The sequence below is a fragment of the Eulemur rufifrons genome, chromosome 8 (assembly GCF_041146395.1).
Source record: "Eulemur rufifrons isolate Redbay chromosome 8, OSU_ERuf_1, whole genome shotgun sequence".
NCBI lineage: Eukaryota > Metazoa > Chordata > Mammalia > Primates > Lemuridae > Eulemur > Eulemur rufifrons.
In genome coordinates this window covers 48,201,803-48,217,604 of record NC_090990.1, presented here as the reverse complement: position 1 = coordinate 48,217,604, position 15,802 = coordinate 48,201,803, and the positions used below count along the sequence as shown (strand labels likewise).

Here is a 15,802-nt window from a genome sequence, read left to right as displayed (position 1 = left end):
AATGTCTGGCTAATTTTTCTATTTTTAGTAGAGATGGGGGTCTCACTCTTACTCAAGCTGGTCCTGAGCCCCTGACCTGAAGCAATCCTCTCGCCTCAGCCTCCCAGAGTGCTAGGTTTACAGGCATGAGCCACCGTGCCCAGCCTAACTCATTCTTTCTTTACCTTTCATTTAGCAAACATTTCCTGGGCATCTGGCATGTTCTAATTAATATTTCTGCTAGTCCTCATTTGTTACTTATTATTTTTAGTTTTCAAGTTTTTAGATGTGATCTCATAAGCCACCTTAAAGCCTTTGTATAATGAAGTGATACATTATAAATAGACAAATATACAAACAAGAAAATCTGAGATATCAACTGTATATTGTCACTGGTTTCTAGCTCATAAAAACTGAATGTAATTTTTTTTTACCTATTTGAACTTTCTGTTTTAGATTTTGCATAAATGAACATTCACTGTGCTTGTGTGTACATGGGTGATGCAGTTCTGTTGAAACTCCAAAATTACTTCAATCTGCTCTTTCACCCAAACTCTGGGCATACTGCTAAAGCAAAGTGATCCTCTAGAAAGATGTCTTGAGTACAGTGGAAGTGCTATCCATTCATTTATTCATTAACATTCATTCATTGTTTAAAAAATGATGTGTGTGTGTGTGTGTGTGTGTTTGTCCTGCTATGTGCCAGGCACACCAGGGTGGAGCAGAGCCTAGGATGGTGAAGAAGACAATCCTCTCTCTGCAGAAGTACACAGCCCAGCAGGGCAGCCAGTCAAAGCACACAGGCTATCAGAACACAGTGTGGCAAGTGCCAGGAGGGAGAAAGTCCAGGGTGCTGAGAGAGCTTAGAGTGGGGCATCTAATCCAGAAAAAATCCCACCCATTCCCTCATATAAGAAGCACTTAGTGCACACACTGTACGCCAGATGCCTACGCTGGAAGGGAAAGACAAGTGCACCAGGCACAGGGAAGGGCACAGTGAGGACCAGGACAATCCAAGACAGGAGGGCCAAGGAAATGGAGAGACCTACCGGTCTAGGGCGCCACTTGTGGGCATGCTGCGTGCAAAGCCGCGGACCCCGGTTTGCTGGAAGTACGGAATGCTGAAGATGTTGGCAGCAATGACAGCCACAGAGTCTGAAGGGTTCACGAAGAACCCGTGCTTGCCCAGAATCATGTTTCGATCCTATGGGGGAAGGAAGATTCAAAGGAAGAACTTTTAATCGGACTACAAGAAATCAAACTATCTTCCATGGGGGTTTTATAAAATTTAAAACTATAAAATTAAAAATTGATACATTTACTTATACTGGGTTTTGAACACTGGATTTTATTTTTAATGGGTTTATACAGTACCGCTGGGCCAAAGAGTTAAAACTGTTTTCAATTAAAGTGCAAATACAAACTCCTTTTGAGCCAAATACTCTGTTCTCCCTCCAGAGGCCGGCTAACGTTAACCTCCTAGACCTTTTCCAAACTCTGGAACCAATCACCTCTCTCCCAGGGGAGAGGAGAACACAATGAGAGAGGAAACGTTGGCTGTTTACACAGTTTGGTAGGTCTACTAGGCATCCTTTTGAGGAACAAAGGCAGACTTCTTCAAGGAAAGGCTTCTAAATCCTGGCCTCGCCATTGGGTACTGGACCCAGCAAAATATGCTGCCACTCTCACTGGTTCCTTGGTGCCTGGTACACAGTCGCACTCAAGTAACTGGGAATATGGAGGGAAAAACCTCCCAACATGCACCATATCACAAAGATGCGTTGTGAAATGATGTCTGCTAGGAATCCCTTTAATTTCTGATAAGGGAAAAATGATTCTTCAGGAAACAGTGGATTCTAGCTGATGGTAAAGAACAATAGATAGCAACAAGAAAAATATTTTTTTCAACTAAGTAAACGTGTACAGCGCCTACTACCTGTGAGACACCAGGGAGACAACCTAAGACATGTCTCTTCATTGTCTGTTACAGAGTCACCAATGTAAATAAAACAGTTTATTTACAAACATTTTAATTGTAGAGAAGGAATAAAATGTTAATTCTCTCAATATCATCTTCTTACAGAATATAAAATTATAGTTTCAACATTCAGCTAATGTGAATGAATGGGTACATTATAAGACCAAAACCTTTCCCAGAGATTAAATAAGTAGCCAGTTGCCGGTTGAGAGCAGAAACCTTCTTTAGGGCAGGGATGTAGAACGCAACCAGCTCAGGAAGGACCAGTCATTATAGCACACCTGCAACCTGCCACTCTTAGCAAATATGGATACTCGAAATTAAACACATGGGTTACATGGGTTACATTTCAGTGACTCTTCTATCTGTTCAAGACGGTCTTTTAGTAATTTAGTTCTGACCTCGGGTACAATGAGAGACCCTTGACAGTTGCTCGCAGGACCTGGTAGAAGCAGCCCCCCTTCGTCCCCATCTGCAAGATCAGGCCTGGCCTGCATCAGACTTCACTTAAACGCACTTGTACCCACCCCATCTCCATCGAAGGCAGCCCCAAAATCATGCTCTCCTGACTTCATGGTCTCCACCAGGTCGGCTGCGTAGGTGAGGTTGGGGTCAGGGTGGTGGCCTCCAAAGTCCTCCAGAGGAACGCAGTTAACTGCTGAGTTTGCAGGGGCGCCGAGTTCCTCACAGAGGATCTTCTTTACATATGGTCCCACAACTAGGGAAAGCACAAAGTGAAAGTATGTGGGGAATCGGAAAATAAAACTTGTTAAAGTATGTGAGGATGGGGGGTGAGGTGGATGCATTCCGGGGAGAAGAAAGGCATGAGCAACAAGGAGAACGCACGAACTGTATTCAGGGGCTAGTGAAGAGTAAGTCTGACTGGGGAAGAAGTTTCTATAAAAGGGAGCAATGAGAGATTAGGTTGAGAAGGTGGGGCCAGTCGAGAGGGAAGAGAGAGGGAAGGGAAGGGAACTAACCATTATGAAGGCCTACTGTATACCTGTGCCAGGTGCTTCTCAACCGTTTCCTCATTCGGTCCTTCAGAAGAACCCACAAGGTGGGACGGCTCAGTGCTTAAGAGCCTAGACCCTGGAATCACAGTGTCTCAGGTTCAAATCCCACCTCTGCCAATGACTGGCTGTACAATTTTGGGAAAGTTATTTAATCTCTCTGTGCCTCAGTCTCTCCCATCTGCAAGATGAGGATCATAACAGTAACCACCTAACAGGGTTGATGTGAAGATTAAATGAGTTAATAGACAGGAAGCATTGACAACGGTACCTGGCACGTGTGTTACAAATGTTTACATTATGATTATAACCTCCAATTTATAGATAAGAAAACTGATGTCCTGAGGTAAGAAATTTGCCCAAACTTACACAGCTAGTAGGAGGGGGGGTTGGGAATTCAGAGCTCCCATCTTTCTACGATGTCAAGCTTTCTGAAAAACTGGTCAAAAAATGCAAACAAACAAAAACCAATAACAACGACAAGTGACAGGAGAAACCAGTCACATATGTTTACAGTGACATTTTGTATACCAAGAACATGCATCTCTAAGATGCAGAGGATGAGTTTTCATCAAGGAAGGTACTAACCCCAACACAATGCATGCCAGAGGTCAGAACAGGGCAGAGTAAGTGTTCCCTATTTGGGGCCACATGTTAAGCAGGTTATTGACACTCCACAGAATGAGGTCAAGGCAGCCAGGGCTGTGAGGGATACAGAAATGGAGGCATTAGAGGAACAACTGAAAGACCTGGAAAAAAGAATTCTATTTCCTGACCAGCTTCTCTTGCCCAATATCCCCAACAAGCCCCATTTCCAGCCAGCCCAGGCTTTGCCTCATTCTCCTAATGTGGCTTCTGTTTTTAAACCTTCACATCTTTGAGACAGCCATCGACTCTGCTGGGAATAACCATTGCTTGATTTCCATCACCCTAGATCTTCTTTCATAAAAGCTGAGTGTTATGAAAAACTGCCATTTCTTCCAGGAAAACTTTCTTGATACCTCTAGTCAAACTATGCCTTTTTCTAACCCCAAAGACAATACTTGAGATTCTAACTCTCATTTTGTTGGCCTGGCAGTGGTTAGTTTTTTACCTCATGTCCCCAAATGTTCCCCAAACTCTTAGAAGGAAGTCATCTGCCAACTCCCTGCCTAGTCCCCAAGCATGCATGTAGCAGGTTCTCAATACATGTCTGTTGACTGGCTTAAAATGACAGGATAGCTTTCTCTGAATAAGGAAGTAGACCCATTCTGTGGGACTCCAGAGGGCCAGCCAGGATCCTAGGGGAGAAGTTCCAGGGATGGAAAATTTCAGCCCACTAGGAGAAGATTTTCTAATCATGGTTTGCAGTGTAACAGGAGGCCCCAAACAGCATCACTAAGAGGGTCCAAGCACTAGGCAGAAAGTCTTCCCCAGCCAGGCAGATTCTCCACACCAGGGAGAGTCCTTGCCCCTCAAAGGTTCTAATATTCTAAATTATTACAAAACTTATAGACCAGTGGTTCCCAACCTTTTTGGCACCAGGGACTGGTTTCATGGAAGACAATTTTTCCATGGACCGGGGTGGTGGGAAGATGGTTTCAGGATGATTCAAGCGCATTACATTTATTGTGCTGTCAAACCTCTCTGCTAATGATAATCTGTATTTGCAGCCACTCCCCAGCGCTAGCATTACCCGCCTCAGCTCCACCTCTAATCAGGCATTAGATTCTCATAAAGAGCTAGCATCCTAGATCCCTCGCATGCGCAGTTTACAGTAGGGTTTGTGCTCCTATGAGAATTTAACGCCACCGCTGATCTGACAGGAGGAGAAGCTTAGGCAGTGAAGCGAGTGATGGGGAGCAGCTATAAATATAGATGAAGCTTCACCCCACTCGCCTACCACTTACCTCCTGCTGTGTGGCCAGGTTCCTAACAGGCCATGGACCCAGTACAGGTTGTGGCCCAGGGGTTGGGGACCACAGATATGGACGATCTAAGTGCTCAGGAATTCTCCTATTCCTCCATGGCCCTGGTTCACAATGATGGCTGCCGTCTCTACTGACCTGACCACACAACCCACAGAGAAGGAGATACACAGCCTGTTTTTCCTGAATTTAGTTCTCAGCTTGCTTTTTCCCCTCTTCTAAGAAAAAGAGCAAGTAAGGGCAGGTGAGTTTGGGTTCAGGACTCAGGGGCATGTTCACCACATCAAGCAAATACGTTTCTCCCTCAGAAATACACTGGGGTGTGCAGAAGAATGAGCGGTATCTTCCGAGTGGGAGGGAGAGCCCACAACAACAGTTGCATGTTACTCAAAACCTGATGCTTAATGTGGAAACACTGACCTTCACGCTAGCTTACCATGAGGAATGGCGCTACTATTTTTGATACATACAATTAGATTTTTATCTGTGTGAATACTGCTTGGAAAAGGTTGCAAAATAACTCTGTTTAAAAACTGTCAGAGAGAGACTTGAGCAGAGGCTTGTTAAAGCATCATGATACACATAATAGAGAGCAACCTCCCATCTTTGAGAGAGGGGACTCTTAGAGAAATGACTCCATACCTCCATGCATGGCATCTATACGGATCTTTAGCCGGTTTGGACCAGAAAGTAGCTCTTTCAGGGCATTGAAATCAAAGATGTTTCTCAGCATCGCAGCATAAGCTTCCACCGAATCCACAATTTCCACTGTGAGAACAAGCAACGTTAAGAGGTGGAAGGATTAAACACATTTAGAAATATCATACTCTGAAATGATTATATTGCTATAAACCTGCAATAGCTTTTCTAAAAGGACAATTAAGGAGCAGCTTCAATAAACCAGAGCTATTAAATATCTTATTCAATACCAACAATTTTCCTGAGAAGTAAATGTTGTTAGTCTTACTTTATAAATGAGGAAGCCTAAGGTCTGAAAGGGTAAGCACTTGCCCACACAGCCAGATGGGGCACACAGGGCTTTTCAACGGAGGTGGCATAAATTCTGCTAGGCAGCCACACTGCTTCCCTAGCCATCTCCGTAAGAGGTGCATTTTGGCGTTGCAGATGATGGAAAACATCATGCCTACTTTTCCTCCTCTTCTTTTCCAGGTCCATTGTCATCCAGACTTAATGGTAAAAAGTTGAAAACAAAATTTTTGAATGAATCACTTTTCACATATACTGCTTAAGAAATAAAACAAATATAAGAACTTAGTATTGTTGTTGTTCTTGTTGGATTGTCATGGGTTCTGAATATTTTCAAGACATTAAAATTTTAAGAAACTCTCTACTGGTGTTTTCTGAACCCCAAGAACATCTTTGAGATGTACCAGAGTACCACTTTATCTTTATTAGGATGAATTGTCAGCTCTCGATGGGTAGGTTCAAACCAAAAATGCGTTACATAAAGTTGCAGTCCAGAAGAAAAGAATGCATATTAGGGCAAAGTCAAAAGGCAAGTCCATTGTCAATCATCTCATCCTCATTATTCATATGAATAACTGTATAAACATTTATTCCATCAATTATTGCAATACCTTCGCATTCAACAACAAAAGGTTAACCACAGCTGCCCCTACAGGGAGTTTCAATTTAGCCCCCAAACTTGGTCTGATTGATTTTACTCAATCAGGGCAAAAAAAAAAAAAAATGAAAGTCCAGGCTTGGGAGTCATTCACACCTGAGTTTAAATCCTGGTTTTACCATTCACTGACTGTGACCTTGAGCATGTTGCTTAATGTCTCTCTACCTTCATTTCCTCATGTGTAAATAATGAATACTGACAGTGCTGCTCTCACAGGTCTACTGTGAGAATAAAATGGAATAATGCATGTGAAGAGTCCAGCACATAACAAGAGGTCAGTAAAAGTTAACTATGAGTGCAATCTTACAGGTCTTCTACTAAAGGCCATTTGTTTTATAGATTTGGAAACTGAGGCCCAGAGAATTGGAAATGACTTACCCAATGTCATGCAGCTGATCACTGTCAGGGCTCAGAAAGCCCATGTCACTAGGCTCCCAAACCTAACTCCAGACTTGTTAATTGATTAATGCTTGCAAAGCCCAGTGACCACAATCTTTCCATAGCTGAAGGCCCGCTATATCAACACCTCGAAAGGAAAGTTGCTCAAGTTGGAAACAGGAGTGGGCAGGAAGAGGAGGAAAGTAAACATGCCTGTGAAGGGTTTGAACTTGTTTTCCAAGTCAAACTGCTGCTTTCCCAGAACACCAAGGTCTACTTTCAGGTCAGGGCAAATTGCATATTCTTCAATTGTCTTGCTGATTTGGAAAATTTTATCAGTTATTGCTTCTGGAGCAGGACCTGGAAATCAAACAGCAAACAGTAGGTCACTTTGTGCAGCTCAGATGAAAACACAAAGAATCCAAAGTTCATCAGTTCCCCTTCACCAGCACATGTACCATGTCATCATTCAGGCAGCAGAGCATCAGGACTTTTTCTAAAGGGAAATATGTTAGTGATGATTTGCACATGGCTCTTCAAATCCAGGTACAGCAGAATGAGAATCATTTCACTGTCACCAAAATGAAGAAATAAAGCAAACAGCCCTCCTGCTAAAGGATCAGAACCAGAACCCTGGCTTCCCAAGGCTTCAGGTGTTGGTTTATCCTACTGAATACAAAATTGCCTGTCTTCAAAATGACACCAAACTTACCTCCATTAGAAATATTGAATTTGATGCCAAAGTCTCCATTGGGCCCTCCTGGGTTGTGGCTGGCTGTCAGAATGATCCCACCAATGGCTTTGATTTTTCTGATGATGCAGGATACAGCAGGGGTGGAGAGGATTCCATTCTGTCCAATAACTAAGCGGCCAATCTAGGAGAAGAAACCCAGAGCCCACACTTTAACATCAATAAATCTAGAGCCATTGCACAGAAACACCAGAACAACAGGCAGACGTACAAAGAAATATTCTACTGGACGAGAAAAGATTTTCTTTAATGAACATTTACAGCTTGAATGTCTCCACCATATTATTGAATCAGCATTGTGGAACGAAGCCATTCCTTCAGATAGTTTTTGGGACTTTGTAGTTCGAGAAGAGTGTGTGTTTCAGGGGTGCTGTAAGGCTCTGGCAAGAAAACAGCATCTTCCAGACGGAGCCTTTCCAGAGCAGGTTCGTAATTTGGATACATTGAAAGATCATGAGAAAGCCCACATTTTTATCCAATTCAATCACACTTTCAATCCGCAATGGGAGAGAGGATATAAGTTTAGCTAGTTAAAGGGATTCTATACAAAGAGAAGGCTTTTGTAAAGTAAAATTTCTGAAAAGTAAAATGGGCAAACTTTATATCAGGGACATTATAAAATGCATCTTGTAAATTTATCTTTCTGGTCATCTTGGGTTTTTCATATAGTGGGTTTTCTCAAAGCAAGACACACCTACCCATGTTAGGGTGTACCTGGGTTACCTCCCAGACCTAAGACAAGAATGCTGGGAGTCGTTATATTACTGACTAAACCACCTACATGAAAGGACTGCAGGTGGGACTTTTGCTTCATTCTTAACTCTTCCCATCTCTCTCACAGATGGTATCAGCACAGCTCCTAAACCTTTTTGCGCTAAAATGACAGTAATTTATATCTGTTTCACCATGACCCAAGTTGGAAAATAAAGCAAACATCCTGACAGTTCCTCTGACATACTTGAAGATGTGACTTGCTACATATAATAAAAAAGACTTATAAAATGGGGAGTTTTTCTGAGACTCAGCATTGCCACCCTCCCATAAGTCACTGAAAACCACCAACCCCTCCCAGGAAGCAGGGGTTCATCTCAGTCACCTCTTGGCTCTCATGTCTATCTCCGAACAATTTTCATTGCAGCTGCCCTAATGTATTTGTTTTGTCCTGCCTTCCCCAAGAAATGGTAACCACCAGAGTAGGTGCTGTAAGTAGGCTCCTTTTTAGACTAGAGGAACCTGCAGATGGTGCGGGATCAATCCTGATGCTTATTAATGAGCCGCAGAGTGCTTTTTATATCCCACAGCACTTTCAATCCATTCTCCCATTGGCTCCTCCCAAGTCCCACTGCATACATGAGGAAGCTGGGGTCCAGAGTGATCACAATCCTGCCCATTCATTCATTCTGGCACCCAATGAACAGCAATAATAAGCACTGATGGAAAGGTGCTACAGCAGACACTGGGACGGATGACATGACAAGGTCACACAGCACATTAGTGGCCATACGTGGGGAAGGTACTGAAATCTCCTGACTCAATACAGTGGGAATGGTGACGTCTCACCCTTCCAGATGTTGCCAGGTGTGGTTGTGATGAGAATAAAAGCCTATGTTTGGGCAGTTTCACAATTTCCATAGTGGGGACTTAGGGGTGTTAATCACCCAGAGTGGCTTCTGGAGTTATCTGGAAATTGTATTTGCACATCAAGCCCACCAACTTTTACTTAGAATGTGTATGTATTTAGTGTTAAAGGAGAGGCTGACAAACATTAAGCAACACCACCCAAGTCACCCCTTAATTCTACTGTTCCTTACGGTAAGATCTGCTGTCAGCAATGGTTCCAGGTTGAGACAATTATACCAGGGCTAAAGGTAAGAAGGAAAGTCGAGAGATAGAAGCAGTAAATCCATGGTAGCTTCTCTCTCTTGAGCCCAAAAAGAGGTACATTTGACCAAAACCTTCCTCTTCCAGAGCAAACTCTTTCTTGTGAATCACCTTAAGAATATTACTCCTCAACCTGACATAGGGGAGATACTGCTCTATTACCCTTCTTCCCTCAAAAATGTCTGGACCACGGCAACAGCTCCTAATTCAATCTCCCCCGCCTCTCTCCCACCTGAACCTCCCTTGCTCTACCCCAGCTGAATCCATCCTATGTACTCAGGCCCACCTAGTTCATCTTTCTAAACCATAATTCTGTGCCCTTATTCTACTCAAAAACCTTCCCTATACCATATGATCTAGAAATTCCACTTCTAGATATATACCTAAAGAATTGAAAGCAGGATTCAAACAGACACTTACACACCGATGTTCATAGCAGTACTACTCACAAAAGCCAAAAGGGGGAAGCAAATCAAATGTGCATCATCAGGTGAATAGGTAAACAAAAGGTTGTACATACATACACTGGAATATTATTCAGCCTTAAAGAAGAGGGAAATCTGGGCATGTGCTACAACCCGAATGAACCTTAAGGACACTATACTAACTGAAATAAGCCAGTTATGAAAAGACAAATACTGCATGATTCCACCTACATGGAATCTAAGGCATCTAAAGTAGTCAAAATCACGAAACAGAAAGTACAATGGTGGTTGCCAGGGGCTCAGAGGAGGGACAAATGGGGGAATTGTTGTTCAGTGGGTATAGAGTTTCGGTTTGGCAAGATGAAAAATTTCTAGAGATACGTTGCACAACAATGTGAATATACTTAACACTGCTGAAATGTGCGCTTAAAAGTGGTTAGGATGGTAAATTTTATTATGTGTTTTTATCACGATTAATTCTTTTTTAAAAATTGTTTACTATTCAAAGATGACATTGCTATCTACAGATATGGATGTGATTGGAAGCACATATACAGGATAGATGTTTTTAACTTAAAAAAAGAGGAATGAAATTCTGACACATGCTACAATGTGGATAAACCTTGAAAACATTATGCTTAGTGAAATAAGCCAGATGCAAAAGGACAAGTATTGTACGATTCTCCTTACACGCGGTACCTAGACTAGGCAAATTCATAGAGACAGGGAGGAGATTAGAGGTTACCACGGCTGGACGGAGGGGGAATGGGAGGGATTATTTAATGGGTCAGAGTTTCTGTTTGGGGTGATAAAGTTGTGGAGATGGATAGTGGTGATGATTGTACAACACAGTGAATGTAATTAATGTCATTGAACCACACACTGAAAGTGGTTAAAATGATAAATTTGATGTTATGTGTATTTTACCTTCCCTGGCTCTCGAGTTAGAGATAACACCGTGAGCCTGGCGCTTAGAGTCGATGATCAAACGGCCTCTCCTGTCTGCCCTCCCCTCCCACTACTTCCTTCCTTATAACTCAGGTCTTGCCACCAAAATGGGTACCTCATTGCTCCCCAAACATTTAATAGGCAAACATGGCAGGGAACAAACTTTAAAATTTTCCTTTTAATTGAAAATAGGGCTTGGTGTTTTCTTATGTTTCATTAAAAAAAAAAAAAAAAACCCAAGTTCCATTTTCTTTGTCCTGCTAGGCATACACACCGGTTCTGCTCTCATCTCTAAACTTACCTCTAAGTTTAGAGCTCTGGGGACCAAATGAGATATCAATAATCTAAATGGGACCCACAATATCTCATTTTGTGCATTAAAATGTCCTGTAAAAGCAGATAGCTCCATGCAAATAAGAACAAAGAGAAACTTCTTAAGAAGGCAAATTATATTCTATAATACATAAATGCACCAGATAAAAGTACGCTAAAGAGAAAAAAGTGAAATGATCTCTATTTAGCAGAGTGGGCTGAAAAGTCCTCCAAGAATTGCCTCATGGGTGGAGTGGAGGTGAGGCAGGAACACTGACTTTTGCCAAAATCTGTGTCACTAATTATCCTTCCTTTAGATTTCCTCCCTGCAGTCATATGTACACTCAAAGGGATGTTGAAGTAGTCAGAATTTAAGATATGTTAGAAAAGGAAGAAATCAAATTCTTTAGAATTTCATAGGTTTTTATCAGATTAAAGGGTTTTATCCGTCTACTAAATGTTTTAAGTACTTCAGTTGGACAGCATGGCTGTTTTAAATGCAACACTATTTTTAATAAGGAATGTCCTTGAAAAGACTTAAAAATACTGCTTGGGCTGCCACAGCTCTAACAAATAGGCAGCCACCATACTCAGTCAATTATCATCATTTAAATGTATTATTTAGCAAACCTTCACACAGTAAATCTGAGAAAATCGATGAGGTCTGCCTGAATTACACATTCCTACCACCTCTTCCACATCCTTCGGCTCCACACAAGAATGAAATGAAGCCAAATCTATCACAGCAAAGGGGACAGTGTGCCAGATCCAGTCAACAGTCCAGATACATGCAGAGAAATAATGTTCCATCGTTCCCTCTCAAAAGATTAAAAGCATCCTAATACCATTCCCTTTGCAGCTCTCCTCAAAGATAAAATTTATAGCATGTCACATTTTATCTTAAAAATGTGTATGCTTCATAATAATTTCATGTTTGAGTGCTTTATCAGCAATTTTTACATGAGAGGCATTCAGATTCTGAAACTGCACATCAAAGGAAAACTCATTATAAACAAGAGGATCTACAAACATTTTTACATTTAGGTGGCGGTGTGTTTTGTTTTGTTTTAATCTGGTTTTTACAAACACACCTGCTTGGCATAGTATTAAAAGAGACTGAAAATAAATGCCCAACACATTTGGTTGTAACACTAAATTTTATGTTGTCAGAATCACAATCTCTTCCAGAAAAGAAATATAATAGATTTGTAAAATTTGTGGATACTGAAGGACTGGATGCTTCAAATTATTGCTAAGTATTATCTAAAACACTAAAAACATATTTTTGATCCTGCAGAGGAATTGGCAGAGCAAAAACAGCAATGTCCTGATGCCCACCTTCCTGTAAATCAGTAGGCTGTGCAAATTGTTAGATTATCAAGATCAATGCTTTCTGGTGCAATATCCCTTCTCATTTGCTTAATCCGGCCAACACAGTTGTTCACGATGCAGAGCTTTACCAGAGCCTCCTTATATTATATTCTTACAGGAGTTATTATCTCTACCCTGATGCACAAATTCACCATGCACAGGGCTTCTTTGTGTCCAAGGTCATTATAAGCAGGTGCCCCTGTAACAGGTCCTCTTGGAAGGCTCACACCTAACATTTTCCAAGCCCCTCCCAGCATTTCTGCATGACTACCAGGATCCATAAACAACAGCATGCCCTGGCTTTTGTTTTCCTGTTTGACAAGTGACTGAACTTCAACAAGGAAGCCATTGAAAGAAAACAAAATCCTCCTCTCTCCACCATTCATTAGAGCCCTCTTACATAGGATAGGGTGCCCCTTGAAGCTAGTTAGAATGTAGATAAAACAGCTTAAGGCTGAGAGTATGCTTTAAATGTCTAAAAAGCAACAGGTACTTCTGCAAGCACAAGAATAGCATACAACACATAAGAAGCTGAACTTATTATACATTCTAATATCCCAGTGTGACTACTATAATTATTAGAGTATTTTCACAACTCAACAATCTCCTAAGTCACAATGAAACTTAAAACTGGATGTTAGTAGAATTGAGGTGTATACCACATACAAATCTTTGCATGTTTGTATATTTCTGCAAAATTAAGGGATTATCTGGAGAGCCAGAAATGTAATAATACTTATCATATACCAACCCCATTGGCAGCTGCCATCTGCACTATCGTTTCTATTGCCGATTTATTAAAATAGCGCCCATCTCCACCAACCACCAGTGATGATCCCTGGCGATCTTTTAGGTCTATGGAAAAGAATATACTCTGGATGAAATTCTCCAGATAGCATGGCTTTTCCTCAAAATAATAGGTTCTCTTCCTTAGTCCACTCGTTCCTGGTTTCTGATCGTGGTAGGGAGCCGTGGCAAAAGTCAACAGAGGGAGAGGACCTTCTTCCATTTTTCTGTATGTCCCAGACATCCATTCTTCAAAATCACTCATCTTTCACTTCCACCACTTGGCTCAGTGAGGGTGTTCAGAAAGCAGTCAAGGGTCCCCCAAAATAGTCTGTCCAACCTGCAGTTGCAACGGTGTCTGTCGTCTGAGGAATTAAAATCGAGGTTCTGCCTGGACGATCACTCTCAATGAGAAAGCCTGGCTAATTCCTTGTTGTTGTTGTCCCTTGTGAAAAAGTTAAGGCTCACACACCCACCCACACCCACCCACAAAGCAGATCTTCAAAGTTGTTTTGATGAGGACACTTCTGCCCACTTAACCAAGTCAAATACCCTTCAATTATTTTTGCCTCATTTCCCCATTAGGGTAGAGATAGCTCCAACAGTGCTGCATGCAGCAGTCTTCAGTAACGAACACCAGGTGGCTGCCAGACTCCACTCTCAGAGCTCAGGCAAAGACGGAGCAACTGCAGTCCCAGGAAGCAGGTTGGCGAATAAGACACCCTGGTGTGGCTCTCACTGCTCCCACCACCCCTTAAACCGGAGCCTCTCTGGGCATTTGTCTCTGAGGCCATCTGCAGCTAAAGTTGCTCCATGCCATCTAGCCAGTTAAAGGTCAATCTTAAAATGGAAGTGAGGGATCTCAGTTACCCCTGGTTTTCTTACATCACCGTCACTTTGATACCCAAGGGATTTTCTACTTCCCACGTGCAATCCCAGTTAGAAAAAAAAAAATCATCTAACAGACAGATTCATTGGCCACCAAAGATTTAACAACATAGTATTCACTTCTAGAAGAATAGATATCTTTAAACATGCCCTGGATTAACAACAGCTTGGTCATTCCTTTGAATTTACTAACACGTGGGGATGAGGATGCACCAAATCCTCGAAACCGTAGGCAGAATGGGGGCAGGGGCATGTATGTTTTTCTGAGTGCATGAGGTTGGATCAAGCTATTATTTAGAAAAATAAAATGAACATAAGATTAACTTTTCAAATTTTCCCAGTTTTAAATGTTCTTCACTTTTAAGAAAATGTCTTTAGAGAAGCAGTTTAAGTCCTTTGCATTTGAAGAACCTAAGATGTTAAAAAACATTTTACCTGAATAAATTTAATATCCAATCCCATTTGATCCCTGAGGTTTTATTAATAATCTATTAAAATACACACATGTGTGTTGTTTATCTGGTTCAGAAGTTGCCAATTAACAAGCTCCATTGTCAAGGTTTCGGTGAACTTGTTAAAGATGCTTAAAAAGTAAACCAGGGCCGGGCGCGGTGGCTCACGTCTGTAATCCTAGCACTCTGGGAGGCCGAGGCGGGTGGATTGTTTGAGCTCAGGAGTTCAAGACCAGCCTGAGCAAGAGCGAGACCCCGTCTCTACTAAAAATAGAAAGAAATTATCTGGTCAACTAAAATATATATAAAGAAAAAATTAGCCGGGCATGGTGGCGCATGCCTGTAGTCCCAGGTACTCGGGAGGCTGAGGCAGTAGGATCGTTTAAGCCCAGGAGTTTGAGGTTGCTGTGAGCTAGGCTGATGCCACGGCACTCACTCTAGCCCGGGCAACAAAGCGAGACCCTGTCTCAAAAAAAAAAAAAAAAAAGTAAACCAGGACTAATCATGCCCCGTCTTTGTGGAGTCTGACATGCACTGAGTCAAAGTTTCCAAGGGAAAAGGGAATCATCCCTTGGGAATCAAGATCTGAGTCTTTTTCTACTGACTTGTCAAACAAGGTCCGGACATAGACAGGCACTGGGAACAGCCGATGACCCTCTCTGTTAGGCAAGAACGCTTCGTGTTCAGGGGTTGATTTGCACAAGACCAGCAGAGCTAACAGGCCTGTGAGTGGAAAGTAGGCCACTGGCAAGGGTCCCCTTCAAATGACAAATGGAGCTGGCTGATGTGCACGGAATATCTCAAGACATAACATTAAAACACTTCACAAGACACATTTATTAAGTAGAAAACCAGCTGGCTAAAAGACAACTACTTTCTATAGCTTGTTTTGGCTCATAATTAGTTTTTAAAGTAAAATTCTTTAGAAATTAATTTAAAAAGCAAGCTTGCTTTATTAACAACTAATATACCCACTGTTTTTTAACTTACTACAAAATGCATTTTTAAAATTCTGTGCCAAGTTTTCTCTGGTTTTATGTGGGCTTGCAAATTAGGCTGGCATATGCGTCTTGACATATCCAATAATA

General features: G+C 41.9%; 1 protein-coding gene across 2 annotated transcripts in view; it reads right to left on the bottom strand.

Moving 5' to 3' along the window:
- The window catches only part of PGM1 (phosphoglucomutase 1), a 62,349-nt gene that overhangs the window by 21,603 nt on the left and 24,944 nt on the right, over positions 1-15,802 (bottom strand). Inside the window, exons 1-6 of one of the 2 annotated variants that reach the window (XM_069480092.1) lie at positions 13,340-13,889; positions 7,613-7,775; positions 7,114-7,260; positions 5,520-5,645; positions 2,485-2,675; positions 1,029-1,183 (exon numbers count right to left, since the gene is read on the bottom strand). In XM_069480092.1, coding sequence (XP_069336193.1) covers positions 1,029-1,183; positions 2,485-2,675; positions 5,520-5,645; positions 7,114-7,260; positions 7,613-7,775; positions 13,340-13,639 — 1,082 coding nt within the window. In that variant the 5' untranslated portion in view covers positions 13,640-13,889. Of the gene's footprint in view, positions 1-1,028; positions 1,184-2,484; positions 2,676-5,519; positions 5,646-7,113; positions 7,261-7,612; positions 7,776-13,339; positions 13,890-15,802 lie in introns of those variants that run through there. The other variant, XM_069480093.1, reaches the window with a different exon arrangement.